General features: G+C 45.2%; 1 protein-coding gene across 1 annotated transcript in view; it reads right to left on the bottom strand.

The window, feature by feature from the left end:
* Window positions 1–11,428: 11,428 nt before the first annotated feature.
* Window positions 11,429–24,352, bottom strand: part of SLC8A3 (solute carrier family 8 member A3) — a 202,205-nt gene continuing 189,281 nt past the window's right edge. The window contains exons 4-7 of the mRNA XM_061156779.1: window positions 20,288–20,412; window positions 19,627–19,726; window positions 15,772–16,047; window positions 11,429–13,487 (exon numbers count right to left, since the gene is read on the bottom strand). Coding sequence (XP_061012762.1) covers window positions 13,111–13,487; window positions 15,772–16,047; window positions 19,627–19,726; window positions 20,288–20,412 — 878 coding nt within the window. The 3' untranslated portion in view covers window positions 11,429–13,110. The remainder of the gene's footprint in view (window positions 13,488–15,771; window positions 16,048–19,626; window positions 19,727–20,287; window positions 20,413–24,352) is intronic.

Below are 24,352 nucleotides of genomic sequence, written 5' to 3'. Positions count from 1 at the left end.
GAAGTTATAGAGCATAGAGGTTTGGAGCAGTGAATCTCACACTTGAGCTGAGCATTGGATTCATTTGGAGGGCATGCTAAACACAGTTTGCTAGGACTCATGCCCAGGGATCTTGAATCTGGGATGAGGCCTGAGAATTTGCATTTATAATAAATTCCATGTGTTGCTGATGTTACTCATCTTGGGACTCTACTTTGAGAATCATTGGATTAGAATGTGGTTTCTAGTGTCAAATGAATCCAAGTACATTCTGGTACTTCTAAGAGGTAGTTGGGTGACTGGGCAAATCACTTGTCTGCTCTGAGTCTCAGTTTCTTCATCTGTAAAATGGGGATAATGGGTCTTTCTCAAGGGTGGCCACAGTGGTTCAGTGAGGTAATAACGATGAAGTATTGATACTCGGCACAGTGCCTGGTACAAAGCTGGGGCTCACTCTCTGTGAGTCATCATCTTCCTCCTCTTGCTTTGCATCATCAATGAACTTTGGCACTGGGAGGAGCCTGGAAAATTGCCTACTTGGATAAATGAAAAAAATCCAAGACCTTGATAAGTTAAGTCATCTTCTGCAGGTCAGACACCTAGCTTGTGATAGAGATGTAATTAAAATTCTTGGCTCTTAATTTAGTATTCTTAATGGAGCTTAATTTAGCACATCTAAAGAGAGATATGACATATGTGAACAGAAAAGTCCATTAAATGTGGAAGAAGAAGTGTGTCTACTGTGATGTTGAGTAATACATCATGTCAGTATCTAAAATATGAGACATTTAGGGAAAGGTATGAGCTTCCCTTGTGGCTCAGACTGTAAAGAATCTGCCTGCAATGCAGGAGAGCCGGATTCGATCCCTGGTTCAGAAAGATCCCCTGGAGAAGGGCATGACAACCCACTCCAGTATTCTTACCTGGGGAATTCCAGGGACAGAGGAGCCTGGTGCGCTATAGTCCATGGGGTCGCAAACAGTCAGACATGACTGAGTGACTAACACTGCTACTACCACTAGGGAAAGGTATCGTGAAATTTACTTACTGAGGCAGTGAAATGAGATGTAAATAGCACGGTGAGATATACATCCCATTGCAGAAAGGTGTGATAGAGGCTGTATTATGGGAAGATAATTTCTTGAGGAGACGGGTGAAGGGACAGTTCAATGTCAGCAGCAAAGCCATGTGATACACCAGGGCAGGGAGGGGAAGTGGAGAGAGCACTCACTATGGGAATCTCCCCCCAGCCCCTGGCTTTGCTATGAACTAGCTGTGTGTCCTTGAGCAGCTAGCTCTCTGGGCCTCAGCATTCTCTTCTGTGAGTGCCTGCTATATGTCACACACTTTGCTAAGTCTGTTATCTCATGAAATCATTGCAACAACTCTGTATGCTCTGCTAGAAACCTGCCTGACTCTACATCTATTCTTCCCTTCTCCACTGCTGCCTGCTCTGCCATGGAGGGCTGGCTTCTGTGAACTGCATCAGTGGAATTCTAGTGCTGTCTGAATAAACCAGGAGTCCAGCAGGAGGTGGGAGGGTGGGAAGGGAGGAAAGAAGGGTATTTATTCCCCTGGTTCTTTTCTTGGGTTTGCCTTGTACTGACTGGATTTCAACTGAAATTGCTCCATGATGGTGTGGTCACTCACCTAGAGCCAGACATCCTGGAGTGCAAAGTCAAGTGGGCCTTAGGAAGCATCACAGTGAACAAAGTGAGTGGAGGTGATGGAATTCCAGCTGACCTATTTCAAATCCTAAAAGATGATGCTGCACTCAATATGTCAGCAAATTTGGAAAACTCAGCAGTGGCCACAGGACTGGATAAGGTCAGTTTTCATTCCAATCCAAAAGGCAATGCCAAAGAATGTTCAAATTACCATACAGTTGCACTCATCTCACATGCCAGCAAGACTATGCTGAAAATCCTTCAAGCTAGGCTTCAGCAGTACATGAACCGAGAACTTCCAGATGTACAAGCTGGATTTAGAAAAGGCAGAGGAACCAGAAAATCAAACTGCCAACACATGCTGGATCACAGAAAAAGCAGTGGAATTCCAAAAACCATCTATTTCTGCTTTGTTGACTGTGCTAAAGCCTTTGTGTGGGTCACAACAAAATGTGGAATATTCTTAATGAGACGGGAATACCAGACCACATTACCTGCCTCCTGAGAAACCTGCATGCAGGTCAAGAAGGAACAGTTAGAACTGAACATGAAACAACAGACTGGTTCAAAATTGTGAAAGGAGTACATCAAGGCTGTATATTGTCACCCTGCTTATTTAACTTATATGCAGAGTACATCATGCGAAATGCCAGGCTGGATGAAGCACAAGCTGGAATCAAGATTGCTGGGAGAAAGAGCAACAACCTCAGACATGCAGATGATACCACTTTAAAGGCAGAAAGTGAAGAGAAGCTAAAGAGCCTCTTGGTGAAGATGAAAGAGGAGAGTGAAAAATATGGCTTAAAACTCAACATTCAAAAAACAATCATGGCATCTGGTCTTATCACTTCATGGCAAATAGATGGGGGAAAATGTTGAAACAGTGTCAGATTTCACTTTCTTGGGCTCCAAAATCACTGCAGATGGTGACTGCAGCCACAAAATTAAAAGATGCTTGTTCCTTGGAAGAATAGCTAAGACAAACCTAGACAGTGTATTAAAAAAGCAGAGACATCACTTTGCCAGCAAATGTCCGTATAGTCAAAGCTATGGTTTTTCCAGTAGTCACGAATATACGTATATGAGAACTGGACTGTAAAAAAGGCTGAGCACCAAGAACTGATGCTTTTGAACTGTGGTGCTGGTGAAGACTCTTGAGAGTCCATTGGACTGCAAGGTGATCAAACTAGTCAATCCTAGAGGAAATCAACCCTGAATATTCATTGGAAGGATTGGTGCTGAAGTTGAAGCTCTAATACTTTGGCCACCTGATGTGAAGAGCTTTTCCTGATTAGAAAAGACCTTGATGCTGGGAAAGACTGAGGGCAGGAGGAGAACGGGGCAACAGAGGATGAGATGGTTGGATGGCATCACTGACTCAATGGACATGAATTTGAGCCAGCTCCGGGAGTTAGTGAAGGAAGGGAAGCCTGATGTGCTGCAGTTCACGGGGTCACAAAGATTCGGACACAACTTAGTGACTGAACAACAACAGAAACAAAAAACTTCTGAACACGACTCTCTCCTTCTCAGTTCCAAAAATCTCTCCTCCCCTGCTATTGGAGCCAAGAGGTGGCAACAGTCCCACTGCTGCCAGCCCTGGATTTTCAATACTGTCTACACTTTTGGATTATCCCAATTTGAAAATGCCATTTATTTCTATTGGGATTCTGACTGACATAGGACAGATGCTGGAAGTGGTTCCAGGAAACAGACTCATAAAATGGAATTTTGGGCTTGGGTTGATCATGTATTTGGGGAGTCCAAAGATAACTTCCTGGATGAGGACAAATGGGACAAGGCAGTTCATGGTAGATGGCAGGATTGAAATTACCCAATTTATTACATGGTAAAACAAGGTGTTTGGAGATCAATGTGTTCTGGCACTTAGAACAGTAATAAAAATTGTGGAGCCACCAGTTCTTTTTATGGCCTTAAAGATCATACATAAGGAAAAAGACAAATGAAAATTATGAATATTCCCATAAGGAACTGGAAATCCTCCCAGAAAACCTTAAAGGAATTCTTCCTCATCTGTAGGCACTGGGAGGATAGGAATATGGACCAAGTCCAAGTTACAGCATCAATTAAATACACAACACCAACCCACTCCAGTATTCTTGCCTAGAAAATCCCATGGACAGAGGAGGCAGTCAGGCTACAGTCCATAGGATTGCAGAGTTGGAAATGACTGAGCATGCATATTATGTATCTTAAGGACACAGGTAGGGAAGGAGTGAAACCTAGTAACATGAGACTTTAACTGTGTAGAACTGGGCACCTTATCTAGAAAACTATAAAAATTAGATTTATACAGCCGCTGTTTAATTATGAAAATTAAAGAGATAATTATGGAACCCAAGCCAGTCAAGTCAAGCAGGCACCAGTAAGCTGTAAAAACAGGTGGCTTAGATGCTTATGGGCTTCCCTGGTGGCTCAGAGGGTAAAGAATCTGCCTGCAATTCAGGAGACCCAGGTTCAATCCCTGGGTCGGGAAGATCCCCAGGAGAAGGAAATGGTAACCCACTCCAGTATTCTTGCCTAGAGAATCCCCATGGACAGAGGAGCCTGGTGGGCTACAGTCCATGGGGTTGCAAAGAGTCGGACACAGCTGAGAGAATGCACTCACTTAGATGCTTATAGCAACTCTACCTACAGCTTTGCTGCCTCTTTTTCAGCCATACTGTGGCTTCACAGATAATTCCCTGTGGCCAGTTAATAAATAAGGGGAAAGCATGAACCTAATTCTGGGGTGGATCTACAGTGTACCAGAACCAGCCAAAAGTGGAGAGCACCCTGTTATAGCCCCACTGAAATGGCCCTCAGAGACCGCAGTGGTGGAAATTCTCCTGGGGACAAACTTCAGGCAGAACATCTGATTACCCATTTTAGCCTTAATTATGAATCTACACTGATTCACATGCTGTGCTGTGCTTAGTCGCTCAGTCATGTCTGACTCTTTGCGACCCCACGGACTATAGCCCATTAGGCTCCTCTCATGGGGATTCTCCAGGCAAGAATCCTGGAGTGGGTTGCCATGCCCTCCTCCAGGGGATCTTCCCAACTCAGGGACTGAACCCAGGTCTCCTGCATTGCAGGTGGATTCTTTACCATCTGAGCCACTGGGAAGCCCACACTGATTCATACACAGTGAAAAAAGGGTGGCTGGCTCCCTGAAGCTTTGAAAAAAGGTAACTGATGACACGGAAGTTTGCAGACGTGGACCTCTGGGATGCTGCCCAAAGTGTGAAGATATTAGTGCCTACCTAAGAATGATCATGGTAGTAGAAGTTCTCAATCATCAGATGGACAGGATGCCTCACGCTATAGGTTTTAGTTGGCCCCTTTCTCCAGCTGTTCTGGTGGCTTGTTCAATGGATTCATCCATGAAATTGTTCTGGCAACAGGGATGGAAGTTATGCTTGAGCCTAGTAATTGGATCCCCTCCCTGAGGCTCATTTGGCTCTTGCCAATGGTAAGTGGACAACCTGCTAATTGCAGAGGTAACCGATAAGCCTTTGATATGATACTATGTTCCAGGAAGATCAGCTAGTTACCTGGGTGATTACACTGAATCATTCTCTTCATGGAAGAGGTAGCTGTTAGTCTTCGCAAGGAGATGAACTCAATTTCTGGGTGTGGATTTGCCCATAGTGTCTCTGCTAACATCATTTATGGACTCAGATTGCCTTATCCATTGCCATATATCTTTTATAACACAGTCTTTAATCAGAGGCAGTAACTTAGCACATATCCTATCACTCAAATGTGGTTGACTTGACATAACAGTGGAATGACCTGTTGCAGGCTCACTTACAGTACCAACTAGGAGGTAATACCTTGTGAGGCTGTGATGCTGTCCTACTGAATGCAGTGTGTGCTTTAAATTGCTTCTTTGGTGGCTCAACAGTAAAGAATTTGTCAGCCAATGCAGGAGAGGCAGGAGAAATGGGTTTGATCCCTGGATTGGGATGATCCCCTGGAGATGGAAATGGCAACCCACTCCATTCTTGCCTGGAAAATCCCATGGACAGAGGAGCCTGGTGGGCTATAGTCCTCCCTAGGGTCACAAAGAGTTGGACACAACTTAGTGACTAACAACAGCAACAACATGCTTTAAATTGGGAACCAGTATAGTGTTGACTTCTTCCAGACAGGATGCATAGGTCTGAGGACTAAAGAGTGGAGGTGGGGTGTTCCCTCTCATCATTATGCCTAATAATCTCCTAGAAGAACTTTACTTTCTGCTCCTATAACCTTGGCCTCAGTAGGTCTGGCAGTCCTAAAGCCTAAGGGAGAAATGCCTCTACCAGGGAACACAGTTTCAGATTATTTATATCAAGAAGGTTAAGAAGATCACAGAACTGGGTAGGGTGATTATCCCAGTTATTTAGGGGGACCTGGGTTGCTACATAATGAGAGTAAGGACTGTTTTGGAACCTTGGGATTCATTGTGGGTGCCTTTTCATACTCTCTTTCCTGAGAATACCAACCAATGAAAAACTAGAGCAAAACACCAAAATTTCAAATTTTCTGGGATGAAGGTTTGAGTTATCACACCAGGTTAAAGGACCTCATCCAACTGAAATACTGACTGAGAGTAATGGGATTTGGAACGGTTGGGGAAAGATGACATCATGACATGGTAGAAGATGCACGTGCGGAGACTACCATTTGCTAGGAGTAGCAACACTGCACTAAGCCTTACTCTGTAAGACAGAATTTTTTAGGGTGACCAACTATCCCCATTTCCCAGGACTGAAGAGTTTCCTAAAACATGGGAACTTCAGTGCTAAAACCAGGAAAGTCCAGGAAAAACCAAAACAAGTCATCCTATTTATGCTCCTCATTTCTTTTAATCAGCACTATGAAAGTAAACAAAGCATGTCTTACACACCCAAGAGGTGTAAATGAAGATAATAAGCAGTGACTTTGAAATCTGGTGGAGCTACCTATGTATGTAGGTAGCTTATTTACTTGCTGGATGATCTTGGCCAGACTACATGGCTTCTCCCAAAGCTTCACCTCCTTCTGTGAGTCCGCAGGTATTTCCGCACACAATGACCCACTTTAGTATTAGCCAGGAAGACTCTATACAGGCTGCTGTCCCTTTCTGTGTCACTGTTTCTTTGATGCCAAACATATCTGCCCCACTTCTCCAAAGACCAAGGGGCTTGCCTGACCTGGAGATTCTGCTGCCCCTTGGCTGTCCCTTTAAATCTTAACCTCTGTGCCCCAGGCAGGCCAAGAAGCCAGAGACCTGCTCCTGCTACAGAAGCAAGGCTATGAAGGGCTTTTCTCCACCTCCAGGGAGCCTGCCTGGACCAACATGTTGTATGAGGTGGCCTGAGGTCATCCATCTACCCCTGGAACACTGCCAGGCTCCTGGAACATGTCAGACCCCAGTGGCACCAGTTGTAAGGGATTTTACCACAAAGCATTATTGTGAGGTGAAAGGAATATTTCTAGGGTATGTGCTAGGTACAGGGCACTATGGTAATTGCCTTAAAAAATGGCTAATTTAACCTTGCAACAACAGTATGTCTGGCTTGGAGAAAATGAAGTTCACGGAGGTTAAAGTCACTTGTTTAAAAATCCCCACAAAATGTAAAAATGATACAACTGGGATTCAAACCCCATAGAATACTGGAGGTTAGCACCAACATATAGAAGGTAAATGGCAAAACCCAAACCTTGACCCCATAGCAGATGTCACAGGCACAAGTGGCTCCAGGGACCAGGAGGTCCTGGGAATGAGAGTGGAAGGCTGAATAAGGACTCTGGGGAACTGAGGACTTAAACCCTGTCAACACAGGGTGACCACCGATCAGCTCCGCTGGAGTACTGCCATGAAGGGATGCTCACCCAGTGTGGCCAGAAAAGCTAAAATCCATATTTTTATACAAAATGCTTGTTTAAAGACACTGAAAACTATTCTACTTAAGAAATACATTGATCATGATGTATGGCAGAAGCCAACACAATATTGTAATTATCCTTCAATTAAAAATAAATTAAAAACAAACACATCAATCTTGTTAGCCCGCTCCCCCCATCCCCTGGTAACCATCAAAGAAAAAAAAAAAATACATGGATCAAATGCATCACACTGCTGCCCACCAGGTTTAACTCCTGCCCTGCACAGTCATGGAAAGAGAAACGGATTGAACAAGGAGTCTGCCAGAGGCCGTGATCATAGCAGAAGAGTGAATTACCTCACAATGTGGAAGCAATGTCACTCATGTAATCTGACCTTGTAATAAAGGTCACTGGGGGGCCATAGAGTGACAACCAGCTCCTACTGTGTTTCACCTGATAGAGAAGTTGGGACCAACCTGAGATACAGCAGAAAGGTTAGAAATTAGATTAGATTAATTAGATTAGAAATCAGAATCCGAGGATTTTGCGGCATCAAAGTAGTTTACCTTGGGTCACCTCCTTTCCATCCTCCTTTAAGCATGATGAATTCCCTCCACATTTATGAGTAAAGGTTAATCCCATTTCTTATAAAGACAGTTTGATTCCCCTGTTCTTTTCTGACCATGTTGTAAATATCATATGGCATGCCTTCTAGGAGCAGTTTTCTTAGGAACCCTTTCCTAAAATGTCTTTTGAATCACCCCCTCCTTGGGAACAGGGAATATACCATCATGAATTGTGAATAATTAGACTCATCGACCCAAATCACTTTATCACAGTGAAATTTCCCTTTTTGGAAATTTTCACCAGTTTGACTCTTACTGGGTCCATTCAGCTGCCCCTAGAGGAGGTCCTTGCTCAGTTAAGGATGGGTACAAAAGGAGGAGAAGAGGACTGAATTAGGGCAAGAGGGCTGGCTTCTCAGCTATTCCTCCTGGACCCTGGCTGCCTCCCAGGGTCCCTCACTGGAAGAATGGCCTTCTGATGGGGCTCATCCTTTGTTCCAGTATCATGGAAGGCTATGACATTCTGATTTAGAATTAGAAGACTTGTGTTTGTGACTGCCTTTTACTATCTGTGTGCTCCTGGGCAATTGTTTAACCCCTAGGAACCTCACTGATAAAATGAAAATAATATCTACTTCTGTGGTTCTTAACCAACTCAAAACATGAAAGGTTTGTAAACCACAAAGCTCCAACATGGACATAGGTCAGATTGCTTTTGGCCATTGCTACTAAAAATACCTATCTTTAATCACCAAGGGGTTGTGGCAGAGGTAACCATTCATACAAAAAAAAAGAAAATCATGTCTCAGAAGATAGAATGGTCATTGGGAAGTGGCAGCCCAGCCAGAACTGTATTTCCTATCTCCTTTGCATTTGACTGGGTTGAAGTGAGTAACATTTACTAAAGGAATAAGAGCAAAAGTGATGAGTACCACTTCAGAGCCAAGGCATGAGAAATGTGCCTACTCCTCTAATTTCTTTTCCACCTACCACCCAAGGAGGAGGACTCCAAAGCCTCTGAGATTGGCAGCATTGAAAAATGGGAGAAAACAGTTCCTGAGTCCTTGCCTGGAAGAAAGCCAACTACTGACTGGGACCATTCTCGCTGGATTATTATGTGAGTGAGAAATGCTAAAACGTTTTGTTAAGCCCTGACATCCTGGGGTTTCTTTATTACAGCAGCTAAGATTGCTCTAAGTAATAAATGAATCAAGGGGATGGGAATGCTACAGCTCCGCCAGGAAAAAGTGCTGAAAATGCCATGTGCCTAACGGCTGGCTGTGTCTTTTCCACACTAGTACACAGGCCAATGGAGCCAAGGGATGGCAAAAAGACATCTGCTATGCTCCATCAGATGAGGTCGGTGGGCAATTTAATCACACACACACACACACACACAGATGCATCATATATATATATATGTATGTATGTATGTATGTATGTATATTCTAGAATCCCAGTGTTAAAGCTAGAAGTAATGAGCTTCAGAGGCCATATATTAAAACTTTTTTTGTGGTTCAGGAAATGGAGGAAGGTGGACTGGCTCAAGTGCTTAGAGCTATTCAGTGGTGGCATCTTAACTAGTACCAAGTCCTCAGAACTGGTTCAACCAGGTCTCTACAGTTCAACCCAGCTTCTCTCTTGACAAAGTCTAACATCTGGATAACCCAGAAATGACTCACAAAAGGGGAGAGATGGAGACAAATGGATTTTATGATTCCGCATCTACCATTTCATCAGCTAACAGGCATCTCTCACTGTCAATTTTGTGACTGGCAAAAAAAATGACCGAGCCTTGTTGCCAAACCCTTTGCCCAGACTGCTTTTTTTGCGTTCTTGTGCATCCTTTTAAACGCTATCCTCTAGCCACGACTATTGCTAATCCATGACTCTGCCAGGCCCTGATTCACCCCGTGCCTTCAAGCATGCTGTTTCTTCTCGAGTGTTCTTCATCACCAACCCCCTCACCAAGATAACTCACTCTTCTTCCAAGATTTTACCCACCTCTTCCATTTCCTGTGAAGTCTTCTCCAGTTCTTGCAGGCTGAATCAGTGTTTCTTTCCATCGTGTCCTTGTGGTGCTCTGTCTATGCCACCTTTTGACTACTCATGGCACAGAACTGTAGTTTTTATTCCCACCTTGATGGCTCATATGCATCAAAGCCTTTTTCCCGTCCCTTAACTTTTTGGAAAGGGTGACAGTACATACAAGGTGGTCGCCACCCTCCTCTCCTTCCCTGAGTTGTTCAGACCAGGAGTGGGCACTTGGCAAAGTAACCAGGCCACGGGTACCCCTGCCACCTTGACAGAGCCTTCTACAAAGGATTCTGCCTTTGGGGAATGGCCCCTTTTGATGACAAATTGGCCCCATTTCCTCCATTGAGAATTTGCATTCAGACTTTAAAAGAGATGCTCCAGGTTGTTGTGGGGAAAAGTTGTGAGGTCATGATAGTGTGTCAGGGCCATGCCAGACCACGTACAAGACGAGCAAAGCAAGAGCACGTTGGGAGAGGGAGGAGGTGCATAGGCCTGCGAGGGAGAAGGACCAAGGATGGGGGACACACTGTGATTTGGGGGACACGGGACATGGCCTCAGTTCCTGAGGCCTTTCAGGTTGCTGTGGCCAGCCGTGCTCCTGCCTTGGGTTCCCCAGGAGGCCCCCACCAGGGCTTTGAAGTAGATCCCCCCACCAGGGCTTCGAAGTAGAGCCCCCAACCAGGGCTTCGAAGTAGAGCCCCTCTTCATTTCTTGAACGACTTTAATGGGTTTCTGCTTCTTGTAACCCAAAGAGCCTTGGTTAAAGAAGCTCTACCTCCCACTCTGGACTGTGAGCTTCTTGAGGTCAGAAACTCTCTCTTCCTCGTCATTGTAGCACCAGAACATATCTCAAGGCACACAGGGTATTCAAAATCATTTGTTGAAAGAGTCATGAGTAAACGAATGACTGGATGTGCCCATTGGTAATAAACACAGGATGCTGTTGGTCTAGCTGGACTCCCTGACCCAGCAGGCCTTTCTAATACCAAAAGCTCTTTCCCCTTTAATCATCACAGCTCTACCTCTCATGTCCTCCAGCCTCTTAAAATCCAGATTTTGACAGGTGGCATTTCCCTGAAGCATTTTTTTTTTTTTTTTGCTTTAAAATTCCTAGGTTTGGCACACGGGCATCTAAGGAGATGACATGTACAAACAGGAGATACAAATAGGAGATGACACTTTCACCTCAACCACTACAGCCCCAGAAGGAACCCAAGGTGGCCCCCTGGACCTTTTCCTGAAGCAACATTGGGAGAAGCAAGCTGTCTTCAGAGAGATATAAGTATAGCTTTTATTTTTTTTTTTTAAACCAACCCAACATTTCCACTGGCAACTGTCAACATAGCTTATGACATGAACACGGTTTCTTTTTCAGTTATTTGTTTTCTTAAAAAATGTGTTTAAAATTAAACAGGTGTTTTTCATTTCTTCTTTTCCCTTAAAAAATGTATTTATGTCAATGCAGAAAGCCTAAAGATCTGTGGGCAGTCTTTTGGTGATTATATATGTGTGTGTGTGTGTGTGTGTGTGTGTGTGTGTGTTTTAAAGCCAGGTTCTTTCAAAATTTGTTGGGAAAAGGTCTGTAGGGCATGGCAATCTCTCTATAAACCCAGGCTCCATGGAATTATGGCAGCTAAGATTCCTCCTACTGGGGCAAGAAATAGCCCACAGGCTGGAAAAAGAGTTTCAAGAGGTTTAAAACCAAGCAGGAATGTGGGAGAGATGAGGAATTCCAATCCCTGTCCTGTGAAAATCCTTTCAAACATGACCCAAGAGTCCAGGAGACGTGAAGCCCTCATTTTCTTATAAACTTCTAAGTTTTTGCAGGAAATCAAGAAATAGAGTCAAAGCTCTTAGTCTGGTGCGCTAGGAAGTGAGGGAGTGGTGAAGCTGACATCTCTCAGAATCACTGACATTTTCAATAGAATCTTTTCCCTACAGATCCCACTAGGTGGACATCGCTTCTCTCCTGCCTCAGATGCAAAGCCAGAGATGTACTAGAAGGCATATAGCTCTTCTGCTTTCCTAGCTGCCCTCTGTCATCATATTCTATTTCTATTTTCATCCCCTAGCTCCTGCTTGGTGGGTCTTCCTGCAGAGGGGTAAACATCCAGACACTGATGCAGTGAGACAGACAGAATCTGAAAGGCTTGGGCAGGGAAGAGAACAAGGACTTCTTGTTGTAAACTGGATCTTGACAGAAGCTTGAGATAAAGCTGTTCCTGCTCCAGCCTTCGCGGGTGTGCGAACTTACCACCACCCAGACACCACAGTCCATTCAAGAAGGCAGAGGATAAAAGGAGAAAGGGAACAGGAACTTGATGGAGCAGGAGACAGAGGTTACCCAGGGAGAGTCGGGGAAAGGATGTGTCTGAAAGTTCAGGCCTCTGCCCGTCGGCTCAGACCTTGAGCTCCTTCGCAGCACCGTCATCACTAACCTCAGAGAGAAAAGACAAGGTGGACACACAAATGATGAGCAAAACCTGGTGGGAAAACGAAAGCAACCATGATACTGACGATGATGAACAGAGATCCCCGAGCCAGCCACGGGGACAGGACTCATTTTCACGCCTCGTGGGCGGAGTGAGAGGATGGTGATGTGTTAAACTGGACAGACAGGAGAAATCCTGTCCCCCCGCCAAGGAAAGTTAGAAAGCAAAGGAATAGTCAGAAGAAGGTGGAAGAGAAGGTGGCGAGAGGGTCTGACTTTGCTATGGGTCAGGGACACGGCGGGAAGACAGGCTGGAGGTGGATCTGTTGCTGTCGTTGGTGTGGATTGAATTAAATATTTTGCCAAGTGGGTATTTTGTCTGTTCCACTGGACGGATGGACTCTGCCCTTTCAGTTCACTGCCGGGGCCCAGTCCGGTGATGCTCCTGCGGCTCAGGTCCTGAGGCTGCCTCTCCGGGGTATGGCTCATCCCCCAGAGGTCATGGGTGGGGACATGCCCTTCTCTGGGGAGAAGCTGCAGGCCTGCCCGGCCGGAGGCCTCGTTCTGTGACTCAGAACCCCTTGATGTAGCAGTAGGCCTCCAGCGTGGCAAAGAGTATGTAGAGAAGCCACAGGCTCACAAAGAGCCAAGTTGTGGCCAGCTTGCAGCCACGAGGGCCGCCCAGCTCCCCGCCCAGGTGGGGCCGCCGGCGGTATAAGAGCACGCTGATGCACACGAACGCGAAGATGGTGAAGAGGGTGACAGAGAAGGCCAGTGTGCCGGCCGACACGTGAAACTCCTGTCCCTGCAGGGCCCAGTAGATGGCGGCCACGGACCAGGCCAGGCCAATGCCCAGGAAGACGTTGACGGCGTTGCTGCCCGTGACGTTGCCGATGGAGGCGTCTGCGTACACGTCCTGGATGGCAGCCGCTTTGCTGGCAAATGTATCTGGAAAGAGGCAGAGACAGTGAGAGCCGGTGGGGAGGCTGAGACGTGGAGGGCCTTCCGTGGAGAGAGGCCGAAAGGCAGCTGGGGCCAGCAGGCTGAGCCTTAGGAGTGAGAGGCAGGGGGCTGGGGGCTACTCCCTGCTGCACTGTTAATAAACTGTGTGGCCTTGGGCTGGTCACCTTACTTCTCTGGGCTTCCATTCCTAATATGCCTGAGCCTGAAAGGTTCCCAAGGGTCCTTCTGGTCCTGATATTTACTGAGTGGCTTTTATGGTTCCCTTCTGACTACTTCTGTAAGGAGGGTGTGCTTTCCCGTAATATCTCCCAGGGAACTCTGACATCCAGGGAAGCTGCTTAGAATACGTGCCTGATTTCCCCTGTCACGTGGGACATTTACGTTCAAAACAGACTGTGATTGAGCCCATGGGCTTAGTATTGTGCTAAGGGCTGGATTTATGGGGACAGAGGACACAAGGGGAGATGTAGGGACTAATGATGGGGAGATCCTTGGCTCAAGAATGACAGGGCTCAGGATTCGCAGTTTGCATACAGAGCACAGGGCCTCTAAGGCTATTGGACTTTAGAGGTTGGTATGGATTATAGGCACTGGAAGGATGGACAACCACCCTTTTATTTGACAAGTTAGGAAAAATTAGGGTCAAGGAATCTACTCAAGGTAAGTTAGCAAGAGATTTGACCTGAAAACCCTCATCTGAGAGCCGTTTCCATAGCTTCACCCGACATCCAAACAGCTTCAGCCAAAGCCACAAATCAGCTGAGTGGACCACAGCATCACCTTCAAGCCCCTAATGCGACCAGCTGTTCTCTGCACCCACTGCAAGATCTTGGACAAGCCCCAAGCTCTCCCTTGCCCAGCCTGCCTCCTCATTGCCAATATTGTCCCCAAGAAAACCTCTTGTCTTTTCTTGCCTGTGACCTTGCCTTCTTATATTTTTAACTTCTGATCCTCTGCACCTTCTTCCCACCTCTGTTCCTTTTACCCATATCTGCTCCTTCCCCTCTGATAGTTCCTCGAGGCCCCAGAGAACAGAGGTAAATCACAGGGTATCTCTCCCACAAAGCTTTCCCTCAATTATCCATTTAATTTCCTACCACTCCATGCATTCCCATGATAGCCAAACCTTTTGCATCATTAATGTACAAATAATTCCACTGTTCTGTGCTGGGGTCTGGGGAAGTGGCTTCTCCAGAGTGTGATGCAGACTCAGTTACTCTCCAGAAGGATATGCTTTCTTGGCACAAGAAGGGTTTCCAGCCAGCAGAGTCCTGTCTGATGAGATTTGGCTCAGCCTTTCCATAGGAAGGGGCTGTCTCTGTCTTCCTACCACAATTGGGAGGCCAGCTCCTTGGTAGGAATTTGGGGTTCAGACACTCTGGAGGCCCCAACTGAACTAAGTAAGGAACTTGAGCTAATGTAGCCCCTCTCTACCTGCTTACCCCTGCTTGCCTTCTCAGCCCAGCTGAGGTCCCCCTTGTCCATACTTGCACAGTGCCTGTACGTTTTCATCATCAAACTTATTGAGATGATTTGAATGATCATAGTTGAATGTGGCCTCCTTCATTAGATTATAAACTTCACTTGGAGAGGAAAGTTAAGTGTGTTTCCCATTACAGTCCCGGCAACCAGCACAAAACTGTATCAGGCTCAGTAAACATTTGTCTAACGAATGAATAAAGGCATGTCTGTCTCTATTCATCTCTAGGTGTTTATGAGAAAAAAAAAATGTGATTCATAATATGAAGGACAAGAGCCCGTGAAGCTTCCTTCACCTGTCCTGCTGGGAGACACTTGGTATTTACAGGTGTCCTAAGCAGAGCAGGCCTGCGGGCGTTTCTTCTGCACGTCTCCAAGCAGGTTAATCTGCAGCCAGAGGGACATGGCCTACTCGTCTGATGCGGAGGTTAAGAAAGTGGGTCACCGAGTTCAGCAAGTGATTTAATCTCTCTGGGCCTCAGTTTCCTCATCTGTCAAGTGGGGATAATAACTCTCCTTATTGAATAAGGTTTGGGTGAGGGTTACAGGGCTAAAACAGGTAAGTTGCTTAGCATACATACCACCTGACACATCAGAAGTGCTCAAGAAATGTTAACGATCATTCTTAATGGTAGCAGGGGTCCCTTGGGTTGACCTTCATGCACCTTAGAGGTAGAGGCTCTGTTAAGCTCATATCTGAGATGGTAGGGAAGATAATGAAGCAAATTGGAGGGCTCACTTGAACTAGGTAATGTCCCCTTTGCAAATCCAAGCCCCCCCTCACTCTCACCTGGCACCGAGGTGCCAAATGCCACAAAAATAACAGCCGTGACTGAGTCCTTGAGGCCAATGGTGCAGCCGAAGTGGGAGGCCAGGTCCCCGATGATGGCGGTGAGCATGCCGATGATGAGAATGGAGACAACGAAGCAGGCCCAGCCGTGGCAGTACTCTGTGGGGGGCACGCAGGCAAACAGCACCTTCCAGAAGACCGTGAGGAAGTGCATGACGTAGTCAAAGCAGGAAGGCAGCCTCTCCTCGCCCGACTCATCCTCATCCTCGTCCCCTGCTGAAGGCAAGACAAGCGGGCAGCAGGGTCAGATCCTCATTCATGAGGAAGTCAAGTCCAACCCACATCAGGAGCATCACTGGCTGCACGGAGATGCCAGCTGTCTCCTGGGCAGCTGGTGCAGGCACCCGAAAACAGGAGGGAAAGAGAAAATGCATCGGGATGCCCCACTAGTCAATTTGAATGCAGGGAGAGTGAGAGAGTGGGAGAGAGGGAACAGTAAGAAAGAAGAGAAAGAGATAGAATGTGGGAACGTGAAAAGGACAGGGCAGTGGAGAAGAGAGGGAGGAAGAAGGAGAAGGCATGGGATTGTTTAGGTGAAGAAAAGCGAGAGCTGTGAGCCCACTCTTCACTGGACACCCGTGGGGCTCCTAATTTTCCTGACATGACTGCTGCAATACCCACGTGGTTCTGGTCATTATCCATCCACAGTAAGACACATTCCAGATCATGTGAGCATCCCGGGGAGTCAGTTGTTGTTCAGCCACTAACTCAAGTCTGACCCCATGGACTGCAGCATGCCAGGCTTCCCTGTCCTTCACTATCTCCTGGAGTTTGCTCAAACTCATTTCCATTGAGTCGGTGATGCCATCAACCATCTAATCCTGTGATCCCCTTCTGCTTCTGCCTTCAATCTTTTCCAGCATCAGGGTCTTTTCTAATGAGTCTGCTCTTTGCATCAGGTGGCCAAAGTATTGGAGCTTCAGCTTTGGTTTCAGTCCTTCCAATGAATATTCAGGGTTGATTTCCTTTAGGACTGACTGGTTGGATCTCCTTGCAGTCCAAGGGACTCTCAAGAGTTTTCTCCAACACCACAGTTCAAAAGCATCAACTGTTTAGCGCTCAGTCTTCTTTATGGCTCAACACTCACATCCATATTTGACTACTTAGAAAAACCATAACTTTGACTATATGGACCTTTATTGACAAAGCAGTGTCTCTGCTTTTTAATATGCTATCTAGGTTGGTCATAGCTTTCCTTCCAAGAAGCAAGTGTCTTAGTTTCATGGCTGCAGTCACCATCTGCAGTGATTTTGGAGACCAAAGGAAAAAAAATCTGTCACTGTTTCCACTGTTTCCCCATCTATTTGCCATGAAGTGATGGGACCGGATGCCATGATCTTCATTTTCTGAATGTTGAGTTTTTTTTTCCCATTTATTTTTATTAGTTGGAGGCTAATTACTTTACAATATTGTAGTGGTTTTTGTCATACATTGACATGAATCAGCCATGGATTTACATGTATTTCTCATCCCGACCCCCCCTCCCACCTCCCTCTCCACCCGATTCCTCTGGGTCTTCCCAGTGCACAGCCCCAAGCACTTGTTTTATGCATCAACCTGGGCTGGTGATCTGTTTCACCCTTGATAATATACATGTTTCGATGCTGTTCTCTCGAAACATCCCACCCTCGCCTTCTCCCAGAGTCCAAAAGTCTGTTCTGTACATCTGTGTCTCTTTTTCTGTTTTGCATATAGGGTTATCGTTACCATCTTTCTAAACTCCATATATATGCATTAGTATACTGTATTGGTCTTTATCTTTCTGGCTTACTTCACTCTGTATAATGGGCTCCAGTTTCATCCATCTCATTAGAGCTGATTCAAATGAATTCTTTTTAATGGCTGAGTAATATTCCATGGTGTATATGTACCACAGCTTCCTTATCCATTCATCTGCTGATGGGCATCTAGGTTGCTTCCATGTCCTGGCTATTATAAACAGTGCTGCAATGAACATTGGGGTGCACGTGTCTCTTTCAGATCTGGTTTCCTCGGTGTGTATGCCCAGAAGTGGGATTGCTGGGTCATATGGCAGTTCTATTTCCAGTTTTTTAAGAAATCTCCACACTGTTCTCCATAGCGGCTGTACTAGTTTGCATTGAGTTTTAAGCCAGATTTTTCACTCTCCTTTTTCACCTTCATCAAGAGGCTCTTTAGTTCCTCTTCACTTTCTGCCATAAGGGTGGTGTCATCTGCATATCTGAGGTTATTGGTATTTCTCCCGGCAATCTTGATTCCAGCTTGTGCTTCATCCAGCATTTTGCATGATGTACTCTGCATATAAATTAAATAAGCAGGGTGACATTATACAGCTGTGACGTACTCCGTTCCCAATTTTGAACCAGTCCTTGGTTCCACGTCCGGTTATGTTGCTTCTTGACTCGCACACAGGTTTGCCACTCTCCAAATATCCCGTGGGATGGAGCCGGGCTGGTCCCGGTTTGTCCTTGCCAGGAAACGCGGGCAGAGTTGCCCATTCTGCAGTCCAGGAGGAGAGGGTGCGCTGTAGCTCAGTCAAGGGCAGGCTCTCTCATGTTTCGACATGACCTGCAGAAGCAGGATTCCGGGCACTTGGGCTCCAAGTGCATCTTTGCCATGAAGACAATCTGGAACCTGGCATCAATCCCTTTTTCTTTCCGAACCTTTTTCTTTCCATTCCCTCATTTGAAAAAGGAGAACGTTAGATTATGTGGCTGATAGTCCGCTCATTGTCCCTTTGGGGGCAAAGTAAGGTCATAAGAGGGGGAGTCTGGAATCAGGGGACAGAAAAAGTGGGGCAGTGAACACAGCAGCAGTGGCCCTCTCTTCCTGTCTGTACTTTGGCTGTGGTGCTGGGACCTCAGGGATGTGACCCGGTGGGTTGCTATGACAACAAAGCTTCATGGAAAGAGACAGGGCCCGGAGTGCTGGCCAGCACAGAAGGCCTCTGTGGTGCTGAGAGGCACTTCTGCTGGGGGTGATGAGACCCCTCCTTCCCCATGCCAACCTGCATGTAGCCTCTGGGATGCTGGCTGTGCTATGGGTCTCCACTGAGGAAACCTGTCACTAAGTGCCAAGGAGAGGTCTGGTATCATCCAGGGCAGAGGTCTGTCAGTCAATGCAAAGTTTTTACAAACCTCAGACCCGCACATCTCTAAATCAGAATAGTCTCCCACTTTACAGAAAAGGAGGACTGCCTCAACAAGATGATGGAATGATGAAAACCAGAATTTCTTAAGTTTCTATTTAGTACCAGCCTCTGTAGCTTTCTACTCTCTTCGCTGAGAAAGAAGGGTAGCAATAGTTCCTTTTTTGGGTGACAAAACTGAAACACAGGGAAGATAGCTTGTCTCAGTTTACATAGCATGCATGTGTGCTCAATCGTGTCCAACTCTTTGTGACCCCATGGACTGTAGCCCACCAGGCTCCTCTGTCCATGAGATTTTTCAGGCAGGAATACTGGAGTGGGCTGCCATTTCCTTCTCCAGGGGATTTTCCTGACCCAGGGATTGAACGTGCATCTCTGGCACCTGCTGCATTGGCAGGTAGATTCTTTACCACTAAGGCCCCTGGGAGGCTCTTCACACAGCAGAACCAGGGTCTGAAAGCAGAGAGAGCCATGCTCTTTTAGTCACCCCCACAGTTGTCTTCCAAAGTGACCCAGTGAAAAGACAGACATCTAGGGTAAGAGCTGGGAAGGCTGGCCACTAAGGCCCTTCCTGAGATGGGTGAGCTGTTGCCATGTCTGTGTTCCTGCTTCTCTGGAGCTTCCTGCTCCTCCCAGCAAATCCTGTGTCCATCTCGAGACCCTCTTACCTGCACTGACAGTGATGGCCTCCATAAACTGGTCCCTCCACGAATGGGTCCCCACGACCAAGGCCAGGTTTGTCTTCCTAATCAGCTTGTCCACGGTAGTCTGTCAGGGAGATTAAAACTTGGAACCATGAGGTCAGAATGCTCAGAACCATTGAAGAATTTGGCACTTTGTGGGGATGAAAGATACCCTGCACTCCAGGGGGCTCCACGTGGGTTCTGAAAGTTATGCATGAAATGGCCTCAGGGGGCATCTTCTGGCATAGTCCTTCTACTGTCCTCTTCTTTGGTTGTGACTGCTGACATTGGATATTTAAAGCAATACAATAGAGAATAACACTAATGATGTCAATGAACCTAGACCTGGGGTAGTGAATTTCAGTATCTTTGTTTTAAAAATACAATTAAATAGTGATGATACTTCAGGGGTATTACAGCTCATTTGTTCCATAGGCCCTGTAACACTTCCTCACTGTTCCTAAGTTACAAATGACCAGCACTGCTTGTTCCATGTTACAAATGGGAAAACTGAGACTGGGATGGGTAAGTGATTTGTCCAGTTTCAACTTTATGTATTCAGCGGTGACATTAGAACAAAACTCCAGGTCTTTTACCTCCCACCTCATTATTCTATTATTCAGTTACATCTCACTTATGGCCTGACCTTGAACTCATAGGACTCTTCAATGATGACCTCTAGTTTGGGGTGTTCACCCAATATTGGCTTTCCCATTTCTGCTATCCTCTTGGCCTCCTCTTCTTCCACAGTCAGCTTCCTGTCTGTCACCTCTGCAACAAAACAAAACCAGATGAGCTTTAGCACATTTGCCATTCCCTGGAAGTCTAAATAAAGCTTAAAGTATTAGGCACTGGCAATGAGCATACAGGAAATAGCTATTGAGGAAGGGGTTTTGTGTACTTGTTAGTGCCTCTTTCTATAAGCTGCTAAACAGACCATGAAAGGGTTCCTTGCATGTCTGGGCTTAACATTCCTCTTTCCATTTTATACCTGGCTTGGGGGTGGGGGCAGAAACCTGACCCAAAGATCTTCTCAGAAGCAGCACCAAATGAAGCCCCAAGACATTTGATGAGATATTGAAGATCTGGGAACAAAAGCCAAATCTCTTGACCTTTAACAGTTTTGAACTGTTGGGCATGACTGGCATGACTACTTCATATAAAGGTTCCTGGGGGGTCAGAAGCAGATTTCAGCCAAAGGGAATGTCCACTAGCTCACATTAACATCTGTCTCCAACCTTCTTAGGACTATAAATTCTATAAGGGACAAAGAAGGATGTTTCCAGGAATATCTACATTTTGAACTAGTGAATATTAGCCTCACAATGAGAAATTGGAAGACTCCCCCCAAAATGTCATGATTTCTAAATGAAAGAGCCCTAGGATTTCTAAGGAACCAGGCACATTTCTTCTGAAATACAAATACTTGTTCAAAAACACACAAAAAGAAAGTTCTTCCTTTATTTCTTTCTGAGGCATTCCCAGTTGCCCCTCAGTATCTCGACTCATTTATGATCCCTTCTCAAAATGTTGAACAGTTAGAAACTTTTTCCACTTCAGCCGGTGAGTCCATTTTAAGACCACTTCACCATGAAGACGTGTTTTCTAGATTAAAGTGAAACAGAGATTGAATCTTTTTATTCCCCTTTGATTAGAAAATTGCTCTTGGCAGTCTGTTTCTTTCAGAGCTTGTTTAAACTTCTTTCCATCCGAGTCCACATTCTTACATGCAATTAATTCTTTTATTTGGCTCTTTAATTGCTTTTATTCCACACAGTGAATCTCCCAGGGGAATTTTCTAGTCCTTGAGTAATCTCAAGGACAAAATGGGTCAGAGGACAAGAAGGTCTTCTTTTCTTTCTACCTTGGGAATTGGTGAAGCATGCTGAGGGGTGAGACTTGAGCTCTCGAGGTTGCAAGGAAAATAATTTACTGGAAAGATCGTAAACCAGGCAGAGTGTCTGTTTTATATAAGAATTTTTAAAGCTGTTTTGAATGAAGACTGGCAAGAGAGTGTGCAGTGGATTCCTGGGCTGGCTGTTTTACTCAGTGCTTCTGGTTCCAAAGGCAGAGGGCAATCCCAAAACGCTGGGGAGCTGTCCGTGGTGCTGTCCTCCCGCTAGTGTTGGTGACCACTTTTGGAAACAGTTACTTCTCATGGATCAGTGTCCTCCTGTACATTTCTAAGCATATACCCTCTTGCAGCCTGACTTCATTTAGTCCATAGGAGCTTCTTATTAGGTAATTCTGAAAATAAGTCTGGCTACGAAGTCAGGGATCCTAGAAGACAGACTACAAGCCACTCTGACTAAAAGCCTTTGTAAAAACATATATATGTAGATTCTTTAAAAGCATGGGCACACTTTTCCTCTACTTGTGGTCTTTGGGACCATATTACAATGCCTATCCTAGTAGTGACAGTATTATTCTACTCCTTCCTCCCCATTTCCCCCAAGTCATACTTTACATGTGCCACAAGAACTTTATCCCAATATAATGAGCTCTCCAGTGACTTATAAATGTACCTGTCTAACCCCTTGTCTGGCTATCAATCTAGCACTGTATCCATCTGGCAGGATATTGATCTAGCTACTGACCTGTCCAGCCCTGTGGTGACAGTCAGTTCTTCCATCTAGCTCTCTGCAGAAATCACTTTGACAAATAACCAATCCTCTATCTTTGGATCTCCCACAGCCCCACAGAGGTACTCTCTCTATATATATCTGTTAATGATTGATTCACATGCCTTTAAATCAATTCTGATTTAGTATCTTGGTTTGGTAGTAATTCCTGCCTTACTTCTGTAATGATCATTTCTTTACATTCAAATTAAGTTAATTTCTTGAGAGGGTGAGAAGTCTCAAACCTTAAAGATCATAATTATTCTGATTTTACTTGTGTTATTACTTGTTGATGTAAACTCTCAATTTTGAGTGTAGAAAATAAATGACAGGTGACCTTGATATTCAGAATGACTAAACAAATGCTTAGATGTAGGAAAAGCAGGAGGAAGGGGGGAAAAGAGAGAATGAACCTATTAATAGGATGGAAGATTAAGCAAACATTGGAAGAGAGAAGAGCTTGCCAGGCCAGACTGGAATAGATTACCATGAATGTTCTACAGACATTCTCAGAAAGAAATGGGGCAGTGTAGTCAGTGCTCTAACTCCCAGGCCCCTGAGCTTAGAGGTATAGCTCAGATTGAACACATTTTCTCCCCGTTTATCACGAGGCAGTGTGAATCACGTTTGCTTGGCCACCTGGAAAAATCCAAACAAGGAGTTGAGATTTCCAGTGAATTTAAAGTCTAACCAAGGGCTCCTAAATTGAAGATTTACAGACTGAAAGATCTAGGAACTGACACCTTCTTTTCCTATTTTAGCTTCTACTGGTATCTGTGCCAATGTGCTAAAAGTATAACGAAGCTTAAATTAAATCACAATCTCTGTTTTGAGCATATGTATGTGTGGCTGGTAGTGGGTAGAGGCAAGAGATAGAACAAAAAAGCCCAAATGCCTTCTCAGGCGAGAAGATGAGCTAAGTGGAGAAGGAACACCCAATGTTTTGACATTAAAACCTGGGATAAGAATGGAATATAAGTTGGAGGTAGTCATTATCTTATTGATATAAGAGGAAGGAAGAAACGAAGGAAGCTGAAGTAATTTTTTCCAGAAGGGGAAAATGTAGGAGTTTATCTACTTTTTTTTTTTTTTGGTTTATGACTCCAAGGAGGTCAATGTCCTTACTATGTAACCTGCCCCTTTCTCAAACTCAGTGTACAGCCTATGGTGACTATCAGTGAATTCTGAAAGATATTTTGCATCTAAAATGACCTTCCAATTTTTATACATTCAAAGAACAGATGAAATGTAAAATGTTATTTTAACATATATTGAGACACCTTGTATAGCTCGCTCTGTCTGCACCAAGAGTTATGGTGTTGCCCATATGCCAGCAATGCCTTCCTAACTGCTCACAAGTTGGATATTGTCTATGATTTGATTACATGGATGCAAGCATATTTGGTACATTTCCTATGACAGGCTCTAGATTCTGTGTAAGAATATCCCCAATATAAATTCTCCCAAATTTCTATATCCAATCAAATAATTGCCCCCTCACCCCATAATATTCTGATTCTTCTTGTCATTCATGGCACATGTGATTTCAAAGATCAATGACAAATGAACCAAAGTTCTAGAAATTTAGGTCTCTGCTATGATGAGATGGAAGATCTTCAGGATCAATAAAATTCCAGATTCCTTAAAAAATACTTTTCATGTTCTCACAGCAGCTCCTGATTATTTCTCCCTGGACCCCATCCAGATTGAAGTATTTCCTTTCTCATTTCACCATGATCCTATGAGGAAAGTCAGCTCTGACTCTCATCCTCTCTTGCCCCACAATATGAGACGACAGAGGAATTAAAGACAGGAGAAGTGTATGACCTCCCCCCATTTCTTCAGTAAGTTTCAGTTCTCTTCCTGGTCTCAGAGAGGACCAACTATGCCTTTACCCACATCCACTGAAATGGTGCTCAAGCAATTGTCTACCTCCTCACAATCACTTCCGGTAGGGAAATAAATCTCCTGGTCCTTAGGAGAACTTAAGTTAAGCCCACAGCTCCTAGTAAATACAGCAAAGGATATTGGCCTTAAAGTAAATAATGGCACTGGCAAGAAGCAGAAAAAGGGATGGGGGCGGGGGGAAG

The sequence above is a fragment of the Dama dama genome, chromosome 12 (genome assembly GCF_033118175.1).
Source record: "Dama dama isolate Ldn47 chromosome 12, ASM3311817v1, whole genome shotgun sequence".
Classification (NCBI taxonomy): Eukaryota; Metazoa; Chordata; class Mammalia; order Artiodactyla; family Cervidae; genus Dama; species Dama dama.
The sequence above is the reverse complement of the archived record's forward strand: the minus strand, read 5'-3'. Positions and strand labels throughout refer to the sequence as shown.